The 24,499-nt window shown below is 32.5% G+C and overlaps 1 protein-coding gene across 1 annotated transcript in view; it reads right to left on the bottom strand.

The window, feature by feature from the left end:
- Ufl1 (UFM1 specific ligase 1) overlaps window positions 1-20,821 on the bottom strand; it is a 33,161-nt gene extending 12,340 nt beyond the window's left edge. The window contains exons 1-11 of the mRNA XM_076858414.2: window positions 20,679-20,821; window positions 19,334-19,479; window positions 18,218-18,246; window positions 17,262-17,359; window positions 16,470-16,584; window positions 13,436-13,566; window positions 8,088-8,146; window positions 4,927-5,073; window positions 3,642-3,817; window positions 2,231-2,410; window positions 260-380 (exon numbers count right to left, since the gene is read on the bottom strand). Of these exons, the coding sequence (XP_076714529.1) occupies window positions 260-380; window positions 2,231-2,410; window positions 3,642-3,817; window positions 4,927-5,073; window positions 8,088-8,146; window positions 13,436-13,566; window positions 16,470-16,584; window positions 17,262-17,359; window positions 18,218-18,246; window positions 19,334-19,479; window positions 20,679-20,755 (1,279 nt within the window). The 5' untranslated portion in view covers window positions 20,756-20,821. The remainder of the gene's footprint in view (window positions 1-259; window positions 381-2,230; window positions 2,411-3,641; window positions 3,818-4,926; window positions 5,074-8,087; window positions 8,147-13,435; window positions 13,567-16,469; window positions 16,585-17,261; window positions 17,360-18,217; window positions 18,247-19,333; window positions 19,480-20,678) is intronic.
- Window positions 20,822-24,499: the final 3,678 nt, after the last annotated feature.

Genomic DNA, 24,499 nt, shown 5'->3' on the forward strand with positions numbered 1-24,499 from the left:
GTGAGAAAATAGGAGATGGGCACAATCATAAAATTTAGTCAGTTTTTTTTTTTTTTAACAAGAGAAAACAGAATATGCAATCACCAATAATCCACTAGCTTAAATAAATTTTATACATTAGTGAAAGATTTGGTTGATATGAGTAGTTAAAAGTGAATCAATCAGTAAAACGTATTTCAAAAGGCCTAATAAATGCAAAGTTCACTGCAACAAATAAAATCTCATCTTTCAGTCTTCTTTATTGATAATAATTTATTACCTGTTGCTTTCCTCCTGCGCTCATCTTTTTTATCCTTTTTATTTGTATTAACACTTTCTAGAATGGAAACTTGCTTCAGATCTTCTTCAGTGACTAAATGCACAGGATTATTTTTCATTTCCTGAAATTAAACAAACTTTTAATGGTCAAATATATATATCATTTTGAAAAGCATTAAGTAAAAGTTGTTTATATACTGTACAAATTATAAAGAACTATCAAGCTTTATTTCACAACTGCCATTCTGAGGCAATTTCTCCTTGCTAAAAATCAGTCTCTTCTGTTGTTCTTGGCTTTTTGTATGCATTACTAGACAAAATAATGAGAATGCCTATGTTATTGCCAAACTTATGGTTGGTCACTGAGCAACTCTCCTCAGTTGTTATTGGCTAATCTTACCATAGTTTATTGATACTCTCAAGTCCAGTACCACCTGGTTACTTGAGATTATAAGAAAGATAATGAAAATGACATTCCCTACCTATATAACCACACTAATTCACATAAATCTATTTTTTCCTCTGGATTCATTCTTGATTATCTCTGCTTTTTAAAAGTTGATGTTTACAACACAGAACTATTTATTTCCATGTGTAGAGATTTGTTCTTTCTTGTTGGAAAGGGTTCTATAATCTCTAGTGTCAAAAGTACATTTTCATGGTAAAAATGCTATAATTTCCTCTTTGGTTTTCTAAAGAAAAATGCTTAGAATGTTTACAGTTCATGTAATACAAATGCCTTTCTCGGAACCATTTTTTTTTGTGGTTAGACAGAATACTAAAAAAGTGATACTAATGTTTTAATTTTAGTTAATAATCATAAATAAAAATAATAATTTAATAAACTACAACAGACATTTATATGTATCCCTTTATATTTATCCTTAACATAGTAGGCATCATCATTTTTTCTTTGAAGATAAGGAAATTGGAGGTCTACTTGTCCAAAGTAATATATAGAATAAACATTTTTAAACTTAGGTTTCCTAATATCAAAGAGCTTAAAAGGAGTATAGAAAAATACAGATTACATATTTATTAAGCCTACGTGAATTTATTAGCACTTTAAAATACAGGACTTGTTTTATCTACTCAAGCAAACTTTATAAAGAGATGGTGTTGTTAATTAGAACAACTAATAATAAAAAAAAAAATATGAATTCAATAGTCATTAAGACAGACCTAGCATTATCTCTTCTTCAAAATACTTTGATAGCAGTTGCTCTGAAAGACTAATCAATTTTGACAGAAAATTTCTATTCTCAGCTAGTTACCTGTTTATATACTCTGGCTATGTAAAATTAACAAAGATCTGATAGATTTAAAAAATACATTTATTGTCCAGCATGGTGGTGCATGCCTGTAATCCCTGCGGCTCAGAAGGCTGAAGCAGGAGGCTCATTGAGTTTAAAGCCAGCCTCAGCAAAAGCAGGCTCAGTGAAACCGTTTCTAAATAAAATACAAAATAGGGCTGGGGATGTGGTTCAGTGGTTGAGTACCCGAGTTCAATCCCGAGTACCAAAAAAAAAAAGGTGGGGGGCTGGGGATGTGGCTCAGTGGTTGAGTGCCCCTGAGTTCAACTGCTGGTACCACCCCCACCCCCAAAAACACCATATATATATATACACACACATATATATATATACATACACACACACACACACACATATTTTGTGTGTACAGTACGAATACACTATACTTTTACATATCCACAGATATGTATAATTTATGTGATTTCAATTTGTAAAATTATTTTTCCAAGTTCTAATATATATTCTGATGAAATTAAAGAAAAAGAAATATGAATCTGTGAGAGGAAATAAAAAAGAATGATCTATTAAGGGAAAATGTTGTATAATTCAAAGTGTACATTTTTGGGTAGACTGTTTATCTGATTTTTCAAAAGACATGACAGATGATTCTAATGTGAAAATACTGTTTAGAGAGACCAATGAAAGGAAACATGGTATACCTTTTCAGCTTTCTGGTGCATCAATTCACTGAATAACTCTGTACAGTCATTTATAAATTTTTCACTGACCACAACAGTGTCGCTAAAGATTATAGCTGAAGCCTGTTTACTGAATGCTCTCATCACCTGCTGAAGCAATATGGCAGAATCTTCAACTGATAAAGAACTGGGAAGCAGAGGCTGGAATTACAAACAAAATAAATACGAAATGAAAATGCAATATAATACAGATAAACCATTTGTTCCATATATTATGTATATGTAAATATATGTATTATATACACATTACAGTATGTATATGTGCTATGTGTATATATCATAGATATATAATTTTAATTTATTTATTATATGTATTATATGTATATTATTATACTTATAATATATACCCATATATTATGTATACACACATAATATATACACACTCTTTCTAGGTGGTTTCATAAAGTCCAGTGACTTTAGGAACAATATTTATACTGATAACTTCCCAAAATTATATTTCTGGTTTCATTACCACTTGGAGCTCTGGAATTATATATCTTACTTCCTACATCATTTCCTCACTTGTATGCCTAATAGGCATTTCAATAATGGTTCAAAACACCAAAACTTACAAGTCACACTCAGCTTCCCTCTCTTAGAAATCCACAAAATATATGTCCTCTTAGCTTTTTCTACTATCTGAAATTATCATTTTGATTAAACTTTCACCAATAAAAGTGTCCCTCCTGACAGCAGAAAAGTTGTTTGGCTACCATACACCCAACAAGTAGAATGATGCCTCACATACGGAAAGTATTTCATAAATTTTGTTGCATGAATAGAAAATATTGGGAACTTTCATATTCCAAATGGAATTCTGCTTTATAAAGAGGTTCTGACTCCTAACTTGAAAATAAAGAATTGACCTCTTATTTACCTTTACCTATACGTATCCTTTTAGCATAATGAAGGGCAGGTCAACATTAAACACTGAAGTAAAACACTATCAATGCCAGAAGCAGCTTATGTTGACATATTAGCAGAGATTAACAGATAAGAGATAAATAAATTCCGCACAGTGCCTGATGACAGTGGTTGTTTTAAGTGCATGGATAAGATGTGAAAAAATCTCTTTGATTTCTGTATCAGAATTGATATGAGTGTTATATTATTTACTTGTTTATTTTAAGATTCATAGAACTCTGGATATTGATTATGAACATGTAAAAGGATATTCTTTATTTTAAAGGTTAGAAATACTTTAAGCTTAAAATAATTAAAATTATTTTTGTTGTAATAATGACTAATAAAATTGACCTTTAAAGCCAAGACTACCTTTATGTATTCTAATTTTTAAAATGGCTATCTACTAGTGAAACATGTGTCCTTGGCTTAAAGAAAAATTAAGGAAAAATAAAAAGATCAAACATACTGAAATATCAACCCATGTTCCAGAGCTGATGGCTTCCTCTACTGATGCTTCCACCTGATCCACAAGTCCTTGACCAACACAAGCTGCTTTCAAAAACAAGAGTTGTGTAGTCTTATATCTTTTCTTTATGTAGCTTACAGCATCTGGGATTCCAAGTCTGGACAAGGCATCAAATTCTAGAAATATATAACAAAGTTGGAAAGAACTGGAAATATATAACAAAGTTGGAAATCATTTACACCTTTTAGAAATCTTACAAAACGTTCCACCAATATCTATTCTTCAATCACAAAGGCACTGCATTCTACTATTTTTTTAGGAATAAAACAGAAAAGAATTGCACCTTATTTCCTGGTTTTCTTGCCTTATGAAAAATTTAAAACTAAAGATATGTGTACAGAAAGTGGTTCGAGTATCTTCCTGAATATCAGCTATGTCAACCCCTCTCCAATTGAAGGACCAAAGGAAGACATGAGGACTTCACAGCAATGTGATCAAAAATGGGAGCAAAGGAGAAGGTATGATTTAAATGATGAAACAAAAACTGGAATTAATTTTGCTTAATATATTTAAGGAATGGAATCTACTTTTCAAAATGTATCAGCAGATAACTTAGGACAAAGTAGTTCTTTAGTCTAATTTAACTTAGAAAATGATTTAACATAAAAATATACTTAAATATACAGACATTCTAGTTATTGAAGATTATCTACCTTCCTCACCACACAATCCCTATCTAGATAATCACACTTAGGAAAACTAGATATAACAAAGTTCTAATTCAATTCTATGGTTGAAGAAGCTAAAAAGTTTGTCACAGAAGTCAAGTAAGCATAAATGAAGTCCATTATCCTAGGATATATTTAAACTGTTCATTATAGGTTTATTATTGAGAAATAATCTGTTATGTGGTTTGACTTGGGCTATAAAGCTGTTTTTTTAATGATATGATAGCAGAACCTGAGAAACAAAACTTAGAGTAACTTTGATGTTTCTGTAGTACTATATAACTAATACAAATGAACATTGTAAAGTGGACAGTCAATAAATATTTCTAAGATGCTGTAACTAAAAAACTGGACAGCTTCAGAGAATGTAAGATATAGTATAATTACTTTTATGAATTTGAAATATTTGAAGTTTTGTGTCATCAATATACCTAGAAGCTCAATAACAGTCAACAATAGCAAAGTACATACTAATTCCAGGGTTAGTATAAATACCCTCCAGAAATGTTTTAGCATTAGAAAAAAATTTTAGGTTTAAAGAAAATTTAAAAAGTTACCGAGATAACCATTCTGCCTGAAAAAAGAATCCACCCAAGTACTCTGTGTCCTGGAGTAGATGTCAGGGACAAACACAGCTTTGTCCTGTCTCCCACCAATTACAGTGCCTCGTAACCGTCCATTATTAACAAGTTCCTCGAGCACAGCTTAAAACAAACACATACAAATACAAATAAATCAGAACAGGTAAAATCTTAAAAATAGTAAAAAAAAAACATTTATCATTTCACAAACTATTCTTACCCTTTTAAAAACCAATTGAAAAGGTAAATAATAATATATTATACTTTATTTTTTAATTTTTTTTTAGAGAGAGTGAGAGAGGAGGGGGGGAGAGAGAGAGAGAGAGAGAGAGAGAGAGAGAGAGAGAGAGAGAGAGAATTTTAATATTTATTTTTTAGTTATCGGCGGACACAACATCTTTGTTTGTACGTGGTGCTGAGAATCGAACCCGGGCCGCACGCACGCCAGGCGAGCGGGCCACCACTTGAGCCACATCCCCAGCCCTATATTATACTTTAAATAAATAAAACTTTCCTGCCACTTACAGTTTAATACTCAGGTTGTAAATACAGGGAATTTTTGGTAACTAATATTAACATATTGAACTTTTTTATTTATTTAAAGAAAAAACTAAAATGCCATTATTTATTTCATGATTTGTTTTAAAGTGAATTATCACTTTGAAAATAGATAATATTCAACTGTAAGAGTTAGCTAGTTTAATTTCCTGATACTTAGAAAAATCAAGATAATTGGAACATATCAGATCAGCAGTATGAAATAAAGTTATAAAAATTTTAAATTAGTTATTACATTTACACTGTTTAAACAGAAAAACATTTCAACTATACATAAAAGAGAAGTAAGCATGCATAACAGGATGGATCTTGGAGTCAGACTTCCAAAGGCTAAACTTTAACTCTGACACCTACTAACTTATGACTTAATTTTCTCTGTGAAATGGAACAATAACAATATCTGTCTCATAGGGCAATAGTATTCTGCTTGAAACAGTAGCTGGCCTATAGTAAAGCAGTCAATATATATTAACTAAGTATCTTTACTACCACTATTGCCATCATAAGGACTGAGAGCAGTTTGAAAAAATGTATAGTGCTGCAATTAATACAAACTTATGCTTTTTATTTAAACAAGAAAATTTAACTAAATGTTTTGTTATTTTAGCCATTAAAATCCTCTAATAAAGATAAAAGAAGGCAGAAAGGAGCCATTTATAAATGAATTAGCCAGCTAATTAAAAGATGTCTGGCACAAAGGCTTATAAAAAATTATTGCCTTTAATATAGAAAAATTTACCAACCTAGATACCCTTCAATAGATGAATGGATAAAAAAAAATGTGGCATTTATACACAATGGAATATTACTTAGCACTAAAAATTAACAAGATCATGACATTTGCAGGGAAATGGATGGCATTAGAGCAGATTATGCTAAGTGAAGTTGGCCAATTCCTAAAAAACAAATGCCGAATGTCTTCTCTGATATAAGGGGGGTGACACAAAATGGGATAGGGAGGAAGAGCATGAGAAGAAGATTACAACTAAATAGGGAAGAGAGGTGGGAGGGAAAAGGAGGGAGAAGGGGAATTGCATGGAAGATGGAAGGAGACCCTCATCCTTATACAGAATACATGTATGTTGTGAGGAGGAAAAAAAAAAGAAGTATGTCACATTAGATTGGGTAGAGAGAAGTGATGGGAGGGGAGGGGAGAGAAAAGGGGGATTGGAAGGGCAGCACAATAAAACAGACATTATTATTGCTGTATGTATATAGGGGTGACTGTATGACCAATGTAATTCTGCAACCTGTATACTCAGAAAAATGAGAAATTATACCCCATTTGATTCAAATGTATGAACTGTCAAGATCATTATACTGTCATGTGTAACTAATAAAAAAATTTTACATAGGAATTTCAGAATTTCAATGATATCAAAAAAGTCCAGATTTCTCAGGAGATCACAAAACATGATTTTCAATTTAGTGTGACTATACAAAAATCTATTCGAAATTCTGACCAAAGTTCTCAAGTTATCAATTAGTACTTGGAAAACTTAACATTATAGTGAAATTGTGTCAAGCTTCTATTTCATAGCTTCCAATTAGTTTAATTTAAAATGTCTTTAAAAAATTTAAATTTAAAATTTATATTCTGAAAAATACAGTGAAGATTTTAATTCAATACTTGAATATCTTTTCCATTCATTTTAGATTTTCATATTTGCACAGATATCATCTGAATTGAAAGATTAAGTCACTGCTTTTAAAAAGTATTCCAGCCAATCATAAAAAGACCTCAAAAATGCATAAGAGTGTCACACCACACAAACAAAACAGACAACAGACCAAGATTAATTGGGAGATATTGTGTTGTTTGAATGCTAAAAATTTAGCCATATTTTTATTGCTATAAACTCTACAAAAATTTTGTTATATAAACCCTATTTACTTTTATATTTAAAAATATGAAAAACCATAGGAAACAAAGCAAAAATTATTCCCAATCCTACAATTTTAAATCTCTATATACAGTAGTCTGTATACATGTATATTTTCATTCATGTAAAAATTTTCATTCCAATCCTCTAGTATTATCCAATACTAAATGTCTGGTAGATATAAAGATCAACACATATACGGGAACCGTTATATGGAAACCTTTTCAAACCATGAAATATTTTAGTAATATTGTTTTAAGATTAAACAAAATCAATATTATTAAGTTTTATATTAACAGTATATTCAGCAGCTATGGTGTGGATGCTGAATGTCTACCAAAGGTACATCTGTGGAGCAACTGGGTGAAGCCTTTAGGAAGTGGGGCCTGGTGGGAGGTCGTTGGGCCACCGGGATGGACCTTGAAGTGACTGTGGGATCCTGCTTCTTCCTCTTTTTTGGTTCCTTGGCTTCTGATGTAAAAGGTTTTTCTATGCCACAGGCTCCCTGTAGTTGTCATCTGACATGTCATCAGAAGCTCAAAGCAATAAGTCTACCTGATATTGAACTGGAATATCCAAAACTATGAGCCAAAGTAAAGCTCTTCTCTTTATAAGTTAATTATTTCAGGTATTTTGTTATATTGATGGAAAGCTGACTACTACCACCAACTAACTTATAATTTAAACAAAACTCACAGTACAGAAGCTGCTCCTGAAATCCATATTTTGAAATCAAAGAATTCACTGCTGTAGGCCTGTAAAGAAATAAAAATAAGAAAATATTAATTATAGAGTTACTTAAGAATTAAAAAATAACTAGGAGAATTAGTGTTTATGAAAAACACCCATTAATTTAAATTTAAAAAGGCAAAAATTATATCACTTTTGAAATTCTTAATCAGAATTATGCAACTGAAATACCAGAGAAATCAACTCACTTTTGTAATCCAAGATTGATTTATGTTCCCATCCCACAAAATGGGAACATGAAGTATGTTCCTTTACTGTATACACTCATCTCTCAGTATCCATGGGGAATTGGTTCTAAGACTGTCTCCTATCTATCTAAAATCCACAGATGTTCAAGTTTCATATAAAATGGTGTGGTATTTCCCTATAGCCTATGTATATACTTTTGCATATCTTAAATCATGTTTAGATTATTTATCATACTTAACAGAAAGTAAAGGTGATGAAAATAGTTGTTCTATTGTACTGTTTATATAGTGATGATGAGGGAGAAAAAAATCTGTATAGGCTTAGTACAGACATACTTTTTTCCTTGAATATTTTCAATCTGTGATTAGTTGAATCCACAGATATAGAACCCATAGATGGGAGGAGCTGACTATATTTGTTTTACTTAATTCTGTGCTGTCCAGGAGGATTTTCCTCATTTGGGAATATTGAAGTGAATGTTATATGACTCCATTTTTGGAGAAAAATGAGATCATATTGTACAGATATGTATCAGAATGATAACTCCTAGTGAATGAATGGGATTCATTTAAAAAGCTTTTCTTAAGAAAACAAAAACTACAACAAAACACTTATCAGTACTTTCTATAATGACTATGCATTTTTCTAAGCTGTTTTAATAGATTATAATGAACACATCATACAATCCACTCAACTTTTAGCAAGTAATATATGGCTTTAATTCATGGAATTGTGCAACCACAACTATCCAGTTTTAGAACCTCTCCATCATCTAAAAAGTTCTCTGATAGCTGTTTGTAGTTAATTCCTGCTAATACCTCTAGATCTAGATAATAACTTTTTCTGCTTCTGAAATTTGCCTTTCTAGACATTTAATATGGATAGAATTTTTATCTTCTTTTACTAAGAATGTTGTTAAGGTTCAACTATAATGAAGCATGCCAACAGAAATCATTCCCTTTTATTGGTGAATAATAGCTATATAGATAGAACACATTTTGCATATATTGTCAGATGACAGACATCTAAACTGTTTCCAGTTTGGGGCTACTATGAATAATGCTTCGATGAACCACACATACATTTTTTTTTAAGTGAAGGAAACTGAACAAAAGGATCTAGACTTTTTATTCAACTACAATTTTTTTTTTTCCTATTTATTTTCAACCAGTATGTCTATTCTTCTGTTAATGTCTATTTTCATTTTTATGAATATAAGTGAAAGATTTTTAAGTAACTCCAACATTTTAATCCCTTAATGTTGATTATTTAGGATGTTGTAAATTTTTTATGCTACAAACTGAGGAAAGCAGAAATAATTACCTGTTTAAAAATATGTTTGGTGACTTTTACTAAATTATAATTTTACCAAATTCTTAAGTGGACAAACTTGTTTTGTTTTATACCAAATTTTCAGCCAAATTGTCTAGAAACCAAAAGCTAACTAGGTCCAGATGCCCTATGAATTTTGTTCTCCTCTATTTATTTTACAATAATCAATATAACCTTCCAATGTTTTATTTGTGTGTGTTTTCTGTTGTTTCTACTTAAACACATCCCTACAAGAAGTTGAGGATTCCAGAAAAGACTTTATTTTTAAATTTCTGAGTGCATAACATACTATAGGTGTTTAGTAAATGTTGAATGGAGTTATAGAAAATTCCCAGGGTTTTTTTGTTTGATGAAACTGTGAGTTTTTATTTCAATTTGGAGTAGAATGTAGTTCAGCATATCTATGTATCTCATTCTTATCACTAATTGCTTCATGTTTTTTTTTCTGGATACTTTTAATAATTATAAGCCCATACAAATATTTTCTTTGAAGTTAGGCCAGAAAAAATTAGTTATGTTCTTAATTTTAAGAGGTGACTATGAAGATATGGTGCATTATGTGAAATTGTCAGGAAAATCATCTAACAACATCTTTTCAGGATCAGAATTTGTTTTCTTGTATCTACACATACAGAGAACATGTATCTGTACATAAAGAGAAACTCTGAAACTCTGAAAAAAATAAAAGGTTATCTTGATAAAAATTAATATAACTATAGTATTTTTAGTAAAGGAAAAAATCAATGTACTTTTTAATAGGAAAAATATGTTTTTAGTTTTTGTTTCATAATTATATAATAAACACTTAGGGCACAACAAAACTGAATTCTCCATTCTTATCAATCAGTTACCCAGTTCCTTTCTCCAGGAACAACTGACAGCTTCTTATGCTAGTAGGGATCCATGCATGGGCTGTGAGAGCCATGGAGGATAAAGAATATATCCATACATAGCAGGAAGCTGCAGTAGTAATGGGAAATCAGACACATAAGGGAAATTAAATTAGTAAACATATTAAAGATAACAGAGGTTTCTCATGGTTGAATGAGGGTATTATAAATATGGGAAAGGAGAAAACTAGAATGAAGCTTATAGAGTTGGACTAGAATTGAAAGAATTAGTATGAATTCATTTTTTTATATACATATTTAAAAATACCAAAATATAAGTACATAGAGGGGTAAATACCCATGTGTAAGTATATCCCCTAGCTTGTCTACTGAGATGGCCTGAAAGCAATGTTGAGTAAATAAGTAATAAGCAATTAAGTGTCCAGATTCTTGGTTGCTAAATATTATATTCTATTAGAAGGAACCAGGGCTGCTTGGAGAAATGGCTGATTTCAGGCTAGGGACAGAGAAATTATGTCTGAAAATGAACTAAAATTTAAAAATCCCTGTGAACCTGAAGCCTCTTGTTCCCCAAATTATAGAAATACCCGACCTAGGAATGATGGGGACATGCCAAAATGATACAAAAGTAGCCCAAGGAGCCTACCATAAGTTAAATCAGGGCCAATTTGAAAATGTAAATCATAATAGATTAAACTTTAATGAATAAATTAGGAAACCCTGAGTTCATAGTAATCGTAATAAATAGTTTGATGATAAATGGGATAAACTGCATGGTTCTAAATGGCCCTTCCCACAAATACTTATTAGTTACAAAGAAAAACCAGTAGCTTTGAAGAATCCTAACAGATATATATCTATAAAATGATTACAATATATTTATTAGTAATTGGAAAACTCTAAATTGCATGCCACCTGACAGAATTCTATTAAAAGAACACAGTGTCATTTCTGTGATATTCTTGCCAAACATGGGTAACTTGAACATCCACACACATAAACTAAACAGCAGACAAGAAAAATTGAAAGTCCTACAAAATAATTGGCCTGTGATCCTCAAAAGTATCAAGTAAGATATTTTCAAACGTCATGAAAATCAAGGAAAGACCAAGTAAGTGTTGCAGATTGAAGGTAACTGAGGAAATAAAATAATTAAATGCAATATGTGATTCTTTTTCTATAAAAAATATTTCTGGAGCCATCATTAAACCATGAATGGGATCTGAAGACTAGATATCTAGTTAGTATGTGTCAATGTTAATTTAAAAAAATAAAAAGATTTTTTTGGTAGTTATAGATAGACAGAATTATTTGTTTATTTTTAGGTGGTGCTGAAGATTAAACCCAGTACCTCACACATGCTACACAGTCGCTCTGCCACTGTACTACAGCCCAGGCCATCAATGTTAATTTTATGATTTGGACGATTATATTATAGTTACATAGGATAATGTTCATTTTGTAGGAAAAACATACTATTGCATTTGTGGTAACAGAATGTCATTTCAGCAATTTCTTCACACACACACACACACACACACACACAAACCTCTTATAAATTTCAGGTTATTTAACATAAAAAAAGAGAGAATAAAATTATTCCATTAGATTAAAAACTCTCCCTAACCTTCTAGTATTTTGTATCTCTGTGCAATTTTGTGCCCAGTACTTATTGATTTGTTAAATGACCAAACAAACAAAAACCCAAAAACATAAAACCAAAAAACCACAACAGCTATCACTTAAAAAATGTCTGGAGTTAAATATTACTGCAAAGTCAGATGTAATCATTCATTTATTTTGTAGTACTGGGGATTCAATCCAGTGTTGCTCTATCACTGAGCTACATCCATATCCTTATTTATCTATTTTTAATTTTGAAAAAAGGTCTGACTAAATTGCCCAGGCTGGCCTCAAAGTTGAGATCCTCCTGGGTCAGTCTTCTATAGCCGGGATTACAGGCATGCACCACCGTGGGTAGCTTAGATTTAATTATATTGACATCACTGCTATGTAAGTTGTAGAAGCCAAGGAGGTCAGTTGAGAAGAAAAAGAAGGTAAGAAAGCTGTGAATAAATGCAGACATCAATTTCAAGAAGTTTCACTTTAAGGAAACTTAATAAACAGGATGGAGTGAACTATGGAGTTCAGAGTCTGTTTTAAAATGGGAGAAATTTGGACATTTTAAAGGGACACAAAGCCACTGAAATGAAGCTGATGTCACAGGAGAGAGGAGATAAGTGAGAACATGTTTTATAAAATCTATGTTTGTTACATAGATCCAAAATATCATAAATTCTTATTTTAGCAAAGTTAGTCATTTTGAAACTAATGTTGTTATTCGTTAGTATAGTAGAATGTTAACTATTTTTTTTTTTCTGGTCCTGGGAATTGAACTCAGAGCCTCATACATGCGAGGCAAGCATTCTACCATTGAGCTACATCCCAGCCATTAACAAGTTAACTTGGTAAAAAGAGTCCTAAAATTATCTACCCCATCTAAAGCCCAAGTCAGAAGAATGACATTTATGCTTAAAGTCACATGGTTATTATTTGATACAGCTGTAAGCCCCAATTCTTCTACCTTTGTTAACTGCATGGTCTTTCCATGATTCCAGGACGACCTTAATATACAGTTCTGCATAGCAGTTTTTAAACCACATTCTACAGATGTGCATCTGGGGCTATGATGGAGCAAACAGGAAAAAGAAGGGGATGGTGTTTGCAGAGAATTAGGCTGCATTCTGGATGTCGGTATCCCAACCCTATTTCACAGAAGTTCCCCTTCTATCGATGACCCTCAATGAAATTTTGCTTAAAACAAAACAAAACAAAAACCAACCAAACATTCAGTCACTAGGAAAAGAAATGTAAACCATGTCAAAAAAATGTATAAATCTGCATATTTTAAAACATGCTCACCGGGTAATAGCACTGAATAATCCACGGATGCGTGCTTTATGTCGAGCAATAAAAGCTTCTGTGAAAATTACTCCTCTGTTATCAAGATCAATATGTCCATTGATAATTCTACCTAGTCTGTGAGTTAATGCCTGGGGGTAAAGATTTAAATTTTTATTAATTTGAATAAAATCACACACATATACATTTTGTATATTCATGCTTGCTGCATGCTGATGTTTTATGAATGATGATTAAGAAATTTTAACAAGCATAAATTACAAGATATATAAACTAAAATGAAGTTTCAGGATCTAGAAAACTACATTACCACATAGCAGAGCCAAGAAATAAGTCAAATTACTTTTATAATAAAAGGCTTGGTTATTGTATTAGCCCTTGTTTATAAAGTGTATTTCTAATATGAAATAAAGTGATTGATTAACCCATTTTCTATATATAGGCAGTTTCCAACATAAACACAAGATATACGCATTGATATCAGAGAAGACCCTATCTGGAGCTTCAAACACTGAGAAAAATAAGTGTTATGCCAAGATTCTGCAATTTAGGAGAACCTAAGACCTGAAAAAAATGATTTTTTTCTGGTACAAATATTAACAAAAGATTTAAACCTGAAGATGATCTGGTTTCTTGGTAATCTGTTTTCTAACAGAGAGAATATTTTCCCACAGCTATAATATACCTAGGATCAGTATAAGTGTGAAATAAGCTTGGATATAGTTCACATCTCAAAATAAATTAAATCTGTAAGTCAGCTTGGCTGATACTTTTATGATACAAAAAATATTTTCAAACAACTTAATGAACTTTTAGAATGCTGCCTGTGGTATTCAGAATAATTAAAACTAAAAAATATTAAGAAACTGCATATTTCTAAGAGGTATTTAGGTGCACAGTTTGGTAAGAATTTGGATTTGGCCTGATATTTTAAAAAGTGTTTTAAAATTAGAATAAATAAATAAATTTTAAAAAGTACAATTTTTAAAAAATATAATGTTTTTCTATGATTAACATGTATTTATTCATGTGAAATAGAACTTCGGATCCTGAAATGCTATATAGAAGTTATACTCTATTTATTTTAAATGTAATTTGTGAAGTTGATTCTCTTAATGTGGAGAACAATCCTGTTTGTACTCCAAATTAATCTCATCATAGGGTCTTTTACACCTTCTCACTGACAGGTCTTCAGCACTCACTTCAGCTTGAGCATCAGAAGGGCAGAGCCCACCTCTGTCCAATACATGCAGTGCTGGGCCCCAGAAAATGTTTGGTACATTCTGTAAGTTGAAGTTTCTTATTAAAGTGATGTATACCTAAAATGAGATTTGGCTTTTTCCCTGTTTCAGTATACAAAACTATCATTTATTGAGTGCCTCTGTTGTAACAGACATTGTACTTTATAGGTACATCTCATTGAAGCTTATGAAAAAAATATAATTATTCCCATTTTACACATAAGTAACTTGAAGCACAAAAGAGATTAGTTTTTCTAATGTAAAATAAATAAAAAGTGACACTAAAAGGTTTCAAATCAAGCTGTTTAACTCCAAAACATGTACTTTTTACTCTATCAAATGGATTTCCACAATTCTAAAATGTCAAACTACTTAAAAAAAAAATAAGGAAACAGCATCTGTTTTCAGGTAGCAGTGTTACTATACTATAAATCAAGATATTTGATTTGAGTATTAACACAAGTACCTGAAAATAAGATAATACGTGAGATTTCTTTGTTTTTCTTCCCATCATACTGACAGTTTAAATAATATAGATAACATTGTTTCACCTAATAATATAGATAACATTGTTTCACCTAATAATCAAAATTTGCCTATCCTGATAATGTTGCACACCAGATATAAGAGAGCCCTTCAGTTTATTCCTTTACTTATAGGGCTAGAAAAGGACTTGCCAGGATTGGCATAGAAGTAGCAGGATTAGGAACTTCTCTTCACTACTATAAAAAATGGTCCACACAGGTTATTGAGGATATCCATGCTGATTTGGTATGGACTTCACAAAATCAATTGGATTCCCTGTATTCTGTAGGTTTGCAAAATCATCAGCACCTAGATCTTCTTACTGCAGGACAAGGTAGCCTCAACCTCTTCCTTGGGGAAAAATGTTGCTTCTATGTTAGTTAAGTCAGGAATAGTAAGGGATAAGAAAGCTAAAGAAACAAGCTGCTAACTTAGCAAACATTTCCTTTTCCCCTGGATGGGAGGGAGGACTCCTGACCTGGATTTGGAGACCCTTATGATCCCTCATTCTCCTGATTATCTTATTTTTCTCCCTTCTTCCATGTTTCATTAATATTTTCCAGAGGTTTCTAACAGAACATGTCTCTGATTTCCAGGGCCACCATGCTAGAGCCTCTGGAAGATATCTTAGTGATGCCCCTGCTCAGCAGAAAGTAGCCAGATATGATGACATCATCCCAACTCACTATATCTATTTTAGAGTCTAGAATGAAGGAAATGGAGAATTACTCATGGGAAAAAGGGGAGCTTAGGAATCTGGTCTCTCCTAATCACCCTTATCTGCCCAAATCCCCCTGCCCACCAAAATAAGCCCAGCAAAAGTAACTAACCAACTCCTCCCATGCCCTGCTAAACCCTATAAAACTCAGACCCTGCCCGTCACCATTTTCCCCCTTTAAAATGTGCTCCTCCACTGCTTAACAAAGCATCACTGATCCATTAAAAAAAAAGATGATATCAAAAGACAGTGGCACTTCTGACACTTATGACAAGAAAATACTTTGCTAAAGAGGCTGTCTTGTGTAACGTAATATATTTAGCAGCATCCCTTCCTTGCCTTTACCCACAGATGCCAGGAGTACCCCTTCTAACTTAAAATGTTTGATGGTTTTTCTAAAATGTAACTGGGACATGGAGCTGTAGATATTCTGGTTAAAATTTCTATGCAGCTGATAAGAGAAGCATTAAATAAATTCATGCACTAAGTATACTTCTTTGCTTAAAATTCTTTGTTAAAAAGATACATTACACCATCAAGAAAAAAATACCTGTGTCAGAAAGTTTCCAGGAAGGTCATAGGTTTTACACAGTTCTGATATGGTTACCTGACCACTTTCTTGCAATTTATCATTTACTTCTTCTGCTAACCGATCCAAATAGTTGCTAATATTGAAAAAACAAAATGAAAAACAATTAGAAATAATGTTTTTCTTTATTTTCTGAATCTTTTAGGCTTATTTTCTGTTGGAATAAAGTATGTACCAAAAGTAATGAATAATGTATTGGTAAATATTCATTATTCATATTTTAAAATATTTTTTTCTCATCAATGTAACTAAATGAACACAAGGTTAATCAAATGATAAATTTTGGGATTTTTTTCTTATATTGTAAAGTTTGTTATTCTTCATTAATATTTTTGCTTTCAAAGTTAATATCATATAGCAAAAATTATAAAAGTTACATTTTGCATTGCTTTTTATTTTCAAAGACAGAGGTTTATAGAAAAGCAGAAGCACATTCAAGGGAGAATATGGGCTATCCCAAGAGTGAGAAACTACGGGGGTACAACAAAGAATATACATTCAAGGGAGAATTTGCTTGATCTCCAGAAGCTTTGCACTACTTCAATAGAAACAAAAGAAAAAGACACAGTTTATAGTATTTGCAACTATGTATTCCAAATAATTAAGCATTTACATTTTAATTGCAATGATATTTATAACAAAAATCAGCACTATAAGAGCTGTAAACAAAATGCCTAACTGGCTATAATTGGTCTGAATTTTAACAATATTTTAAAAAGAAAGAAAATAAATGCTCCTAGATAAAGTACTTACTCATCTATCAATTGTCCCAATACTAGCTGGACATGCTTTTCTGATTTAATAATGTCACCAATTCTATTCTCAATATGAATCAGGTCCACATTAATTACCTGGAAAATAAATAGAAATTCTACTAGTATAAGTATGTACCGTTTCTTAAGTTTGTTTGTTTTGGCCGTACTGGGGATTAAACAGGGGTACTCTATTACTTAGCTACATTCCCATTCCTTTTTTGAGACAAGGTCTTACTAAATTGCTGAGGCTGGCCTCACATTTGCGATCCTCCTACCTTGCTGGGATTACAGTATGGTGCCACCATGCCTGGTTATTTGTCAGCTTTGAAATTATATATTTAGATATTCTTTTTAAAAAATTACTTGAACAATTTTGAATTTATTTAAAATATTGTTAAAGGCTTCAAATAAAAAATGACTTTTTGTTTACTTATGTTCAGTTCTAAAGAATTCTATTTTTACTTGCTAAAATATTTAATATAAAATTAATATAATAAACAACAATTTTCATACAACAGACACCACTTCACACAAGATTGCCTAGCTTCTTATATATAATGTACCTCGTCAACCACATGTGTATTTATATTTTGAAAATATATTCTACTTCTTACTATTTCTCCATTACTTCCACATAATAAAGACAATAAATATAAAACTCAGGATTTTTCTCCTGAAATGACATGAACTTTAAATTATATAAAATGGTAGCTACTGAGTTTATTAGGTAAAGAACAAGCAAGTTGACCAAGGAAGAACCTATTAAATCAATTGAATATATCATAATTTATTTGATTTAATGTATCAGTGAGGGCTATGTAACTATTTTTTCATAAACATTATATAAACTGCGATACCAGTATCAGTCAATGCTTTTAAAGACACTGAACTAATTCACAGGATTAAAAATTAAGAAATCAATCAAGGCAAAAATTTTATAAATTTAAAATTTACCTGTTGCAGATCAACAATGTTTACTCGACCTTGAAAGAAAAGACATTCACTTATTTTAAATTATGTCTAAGTACAAATCAGCTAAAAAGTGTACATTCTCATAGATTTAAGTTTTGAACAAAGTTTTTTCCTAAAGGACACAGAATCATAATTAACATCTTTAAATGTAAACCATTTGCTAAGTGTTCATAGCTGAAATCAAAGGCAATAATTTGAATTTTTATTACATGAGGCTACACATAAGCATCCACTGATACACAAGTTAACTAGACTTACAGAGGGTACTGAACTCCCTTAAGAACTCAGAATTTATCTACCCTGACCAAAGAGATATTGACAACTAAATTAATTATTTTTAATAATATTTTTCTCAATTGTTTGAACCTGAAAGGTAGGTTTCTATTTACCAGCAAAAGAAAATTTACTAAATACCCCTAATTACAGGTCATATTTCATTAGCACTATGTAGGGAGATAAAAAACTAAACTAACACCAAGGTTATATTCTGTAAAAATCCAATAAAGAGCTGCTTTCATAGTTGCTTGTATTTTAATCAAATTGTGTCCAATTTGCTCAGTAATTTTTCCAAATAAAAGACAAAGGAAAACTGTGTGTGAGTGTTTTATGCTAACCACAATAATAGCATTTCATATAATGTGATGGGTGAAACACTATATAATATTGAGTTACCTAGTTTGTATTACTTACAAAATAAATAATTTAAAAAATATGGTAATATAGCTTTGTTTAGGAATCTCTGATCTTTTTAAAATCCTGTTTCAAAAATAATATTGATAACTGGCAGGTAAGTACCCTACCTAGTTCATATAATAAATTAATAAATTACAAAAATAAATAGCCAACGAATTCACATATAATACATATAACTCAAAATAATAAGAATAGTATTTTGGAAAGTGATATTACTTGAATTCATTTAGATTATATGATCATGTTTATGTGAACCCAGAAAAAACATTAACTTGACTACTAAGTTAACAATTAAGAAGGATGTCCTATAAGCTCCATATAATTTAGCACTTACAATTTAAAGATTTTTTTTTTTTTCTTCCAAAGGTCCAGGAGACAAAAATAAAACACTACAAAATTACTTACCACCTCGGACATGTAGCTCATCTCTCATTTCTTTACTAATTTGGGCTGGAGTAATATATTCTTTTCCATCAAGTGTGTGAACTACTTCTAGTTGTTTCTGAGCAATCAGTTTATTCACAATCTCGATGCAGTTCCGTTCTGACAATCTGAGGGAAAAAAAACTTAAGAGTGAGTAACATACTGGTGTTCCATAAAATTAACACAATGTATGAAAACAGGTTTCTAAAACGTGTTTGGGTAGAGTCATTAACTTCTATTATCACAAAATATTTGTCTTTCATTAATATAACAATACCAGTTTAAAAGTTAAAAAAAACTATTGAATGTAAGCAGATTTTCATATACTTATATCATTTACTTAATATATATAATTTTACTCAATTTCAAATTTGCTCTTTTAGGCCTTCTTTTAATCATGAAATCTAAATAGAAAATTTTGACATGTAATTTAGATAGGAAAAAAAAAACTGCCCTACCTTACTTCAATTTTTTGTTTAACCCAAATCTTCTTTTTAAATTAAGTGCATAATGGCCTCACTGATGTACTTAGTGTGCAGATAGAATCTGGCCTAGCAAAACCGTAACATCTACTTTAAGGTACCCACACACTTACTGTGCTCTAGATTTTGTTTTTGCATCTCTCAGTGCTATAAAATACAAAATATAGCATAAAAGGTCTACTGCCTTCAGGACTAGAAGGAATAAAACATCCACAGTAAGAAATACTCCATCGATAAAAAGGATTCTATTAGCATTATAAGTATGTTCTATAATATTGAAAAGTAGAGTTAAGGTGTTCCTGACACATCCCCCAAAGGTTCATGGGTTTGTAGACAATGTCAGTGGCCTGAAGTCCCCAAAAATGACAGATGACTTCATGGGTCTGTTCTACATCTGTTATGGTAGATAATAAAGGATCACATTTGCAGAGTACTGTATTTGGGGTTAGTCTCGCTTTTCATGCTCATTCTAGATTAGGAAGTGTGTAATCAGGACGATGCAGAAGTGGTAAGGGGTGGGCGAGGAGGATTAGAGGAAGACTCTAAACACAGCCCTAAATCACCAGCTTAGGCCATCGCAGAGAAGGGGCGCGCCATCACCTGGCTGGAGCCAGGAATGGGGGTGGGGCGGGGGGGGGCGTTCAGGGCATGGTAGCAGGCGGGCTTTCCAAATGACTCCTGGACTCAGAACTGCGATCCAGGCTGGGGCGAAGAAGGGAAGAAGCGAGAACGCTGACGAGGGCTGGAAGGCCCGGGGTCCAGGACCAGGGATCTAAGCTCTAATTCCGCGCGTGTCCACCCAAGGCCTAAATTGGACTCCACAACGAAGAGGGAGAGTCTGGCACCTCTGCGTGGCCTCGGCGAACTGAGCCCGCTGGAAGTCAGCCGCCAACCGCCTGATCTCTTCCCAGGCGTCCGCCATCACGGCCTGAGTCGCTGAGACTCGGAGTAACTGCAGACACGTCAGCCCAAACACTACCGGAGGCGAGGCGGCGAGACGGAACGGGCCGCGCGAAGGGACAAGAAACTCCTCCCTTGACACAGATACCAAACGCGCGCTCGCGTGAGCTGGGAACACCCAAAAGAACTGCAGCCCCGCCCACCCGCTGGGCGGCGCTTGGCTTGCCAGGCGCCCGAGGTGCTTTGGATAAGATGTGTGAGAGGAAGAAAGAATTAGTAAAGCGTTACTTGAGATCTTTGCATTTTTACTAATATTTATGCCTAGTGATAAATAAACCACGTTTTTCGTCTGTCTTCCGTGTGTGTGTGTGTGTGTGTGTGTGTGTGTGTGTGTTTTGGAAGCGGGCAGGGGAAATGTGTTTGTGCCTACAGTCAGCATAACCCTCTTTCTCTGGCTATTAACTCTTGAGTAGTCCACTTTGTAGAGAGCATCCTGCTAATTTTTACTTGAGCCCAGAATGATTTTTACCTTTTGGGAGACCTGTGGAGGCACAATACTGAAAGTAATCACTGTTTTTTGTTTGCACAAAATGACTGTTTTGCTATCATAAGTTATGTCAGATTGCTTTCATGTATTCTAGAGACTTTCTTATTTCTCTTGAGGGGAAGATTAACTCCATGAAATAATGAAGAAATGTAAACATGAGATAATAAGAGTACATGGCTATGACAACTCCTGAAGATCTACTTTAAGATCAGTAAAGAGTAGATATTTACTCTGGAGTATTTTTCCATTGCCATTCTGCTTTTATACTTCATTTTAAAAAAATACATTATCCTTTTTTAATTTGAAGCCCTATTGATACAGTTAGTAAAGTTTTTTCAGTTGCTTTCCTTCCAAGTATATTATGCTGGGTAACTCACATCTAATGCCACAAATGCATTTGTCTATCAAATTACTGGCTTCATTTAAAATGTGGAGAACAAGTCATAAAATTTGTTTTTAAGTAGTAAACAATGACACTGTCTGGCAACCTGATGGTGAATCAAAAGGTCAAACACCACAAGTCAAAGGGGTAACTTGAAAGATAGCAGTGCGGTTCCAAGGGCATGAAGCTTCAGAACAAGCATAAATAATATTCATAAAACAGATACTGAGCCAGGCGCAGTGGCACACACCTGTAATCCCAGCAGCTCAGGAGACTGAGGCAGAAGATTGCAAGTTCAAAGCCAGCCACAGCAAATTAGACTCTAAGCAATTTAGAGAGACCCTGTGTTAAAATAAAACATAAAAAAAGAATGGGGATATTGCTCAGTGGTTAAGCACCCCTGGGACAATTCCTGGAACAAAACAGAAAAACAAAAGAAAACAAATATTTAGTCTATATTAGATGTCATGGAATATACTGGTAAATAAGACAGACTCTCCACAACAAATCATAAATCAAACGAGGAGAATTTTAAAACATAAGTAATTAACAATAAAGCAAGTTTTCTAACAATATTGAGAGTACAGTGTACTATGGGATCACTAGGTATCCAAACTTCTTGCTTACCACATGAGACTGTCACAAGCAGCCCAGAGTCAACTTTCCAGTAGCATCTTCTGCTGATATTGCTACACACCATATATGGAAGATGTGGGTCCAAGACATACCAAGCCTTCTCAGGATTCAGTGTTGTTTCTGGAATGCTTGTCTACTTCCTCACCTCCCATTCCTCTCATATTATTTTATAGTTTATTCTATGATGTTCCAGATTTTAAAAAATTTGTTAATGAAAACTATTAATTCTCATGGACAGTTATTCATTTGCTATGTCCCCCAAATTTTTATTAAGATTGTATCATAATTTATTTACTTCTTTTTTACATCTTTCAATAGTCTCTAAGCTCCTTATGACAACTGGTACATAGAACCTGCTATATCCTACAAATGTTTGTTATAGGGATAAGTCAGTTTGAGTGTAGCATTATCTATGGTCCTATGGTTATGTTAATATTATTAATATTTACATTTATTCCTTAAGAAATGAAGACCACAGGGGTAATTTGTGGTTATATTTTCTGGGGAGTTGTTTTGACCAAAGTGGTAGTCAAAAGTCTATGTAAAAAAAAAAAAAAAAGTCATGTGAGACTTTAAAACTTAAGTTAATTAAATACTTTGATTAATTAGAACTTCAGTTTCACTAGCTACATTTCAAGTGCTCAATTGTAATATATGGACCATAACCATATTATATAGTAAAGTAAGAAATATAGTATGTGATTAGAATAATGATAAAAATTCCAAGTGATTATTAAATATGAGATTGGAGATTCCTTGGAAGAATGAGCTTTGTGTCCATTTGGCGAGTAGAGCTTCTATTCCCTACTAAATTTTCTAACAGCTATCTACAAACCTAGCTTGAATTTTGACATAGGTGCAATGAACTGATGATGCCTTCAGCTACCCAGAATATATGATTTGTGACATTCTCAGCCTCAATTCAATACTTAATTGATACATACAAACATAAAAATTGTACATAATAATGGTGTACCATGTAATGTTTCAATTATGTAATATTAAATCATGTTAAACATATGTATCTTCTCATTTATTATCTCTTCATGGTGAAAACATTTAATATCCTTTATTCTAGCCTTTTGAGGTATAAAGAACACAGTTGTAATCCATAGGAACCCTATTGTGCAACATAATACCAGAGCTTCTTTCTCCTATTACTTAGTACCCATTGATTAACCTGTATTCATTCCTGTCCCCCACCTCCTAAACCCAGTCTTTGGTAACCACCATTCTACTCGTGTATGAAATAAACATTTTAGATTCTACCGATGAGTGAGATCACGTAGTACTTTCTTTTAGTATGCGGTTTATTTTATTTAACATAATGACTTCCAGTCCCATTCACACTGTCAAGAATGACAATATTTTATTCTTTTTTTGTGGCTGAATAAAAAAGAAAGAGGTCCCATTTTATTTATCCATTTCAAAGTTGACACACACTTAGGTTGTTTCTTTTATCTTGGCATGCATGAATGGTGATGCAGTCAACATAGGAGTGCAGATGTCAGACACATTTTTAAATGTGAAGAATAATAAAAATTTCTAACATCTTTAAGTAGATCGATGATTTTACTGATATAATAGCAGATGAGAGCTTATAGAATTCCTCCAATTCAAACTTTTAAAAAATATAATTTGAAATCCTTGTCTACTAGGAGAGCAAAACATTAAAATTTGAAGTACTTTCCCCAACTCAACTAGGAAAACAAAACTGCAAATAGGTATTGACAAACAAATCAGTATTTACTATTTGTTATGTAGAGAAATTACAAAGATAAAGACAGTGTTAATTGCATTGCTGGCATTATTCTATTGTGCTTAAGAATTTTAAAATTAATATTACCATAAAAATTGCAGTAAAAATTATACATAGAAAGCATCAATCTCTTAGGAAATCACTATGACTCATAAGTGGGAAGAGAGAAAAAAGTTAAAAAAGATGAAAGTAATTGGAGAAACAGGTGAAAAGGAAGGAATAGTTAATAATACCCCTACAGAGCAAGGTGAATAAAAATCAATTCATGACCATTGACTATTACAGCAAAAATGTTGTGACTTTTAAGAGGATTTTTTTTTACCCCTGGCATAGTTGCTATAGAAATGAGATTATATGAGTCCAAAGAAGGTATGCTAGTTAGTTTGGGTTCTCCAGAGAAACAGATGGAGGAAGAAAGAGAGAAAGGAAGAAAGGGAGAAAG

Source organism: Callospermophilus lateralis, chromosome 6, assembly GCF_048772815.1.
Source record: "Callospermophilus lateralis isolate mCalLat2 chromosome 6, mCalLat2.hap1, whole genome shotgun sequence".
Taxonomy (NCBI): domain Eukaryota; kingdom Metazoa; phylum Chordata; class Mammalia; order Rodentia; family Sciuridae; genus Callospermophilus; species Callospermophilus lateralis.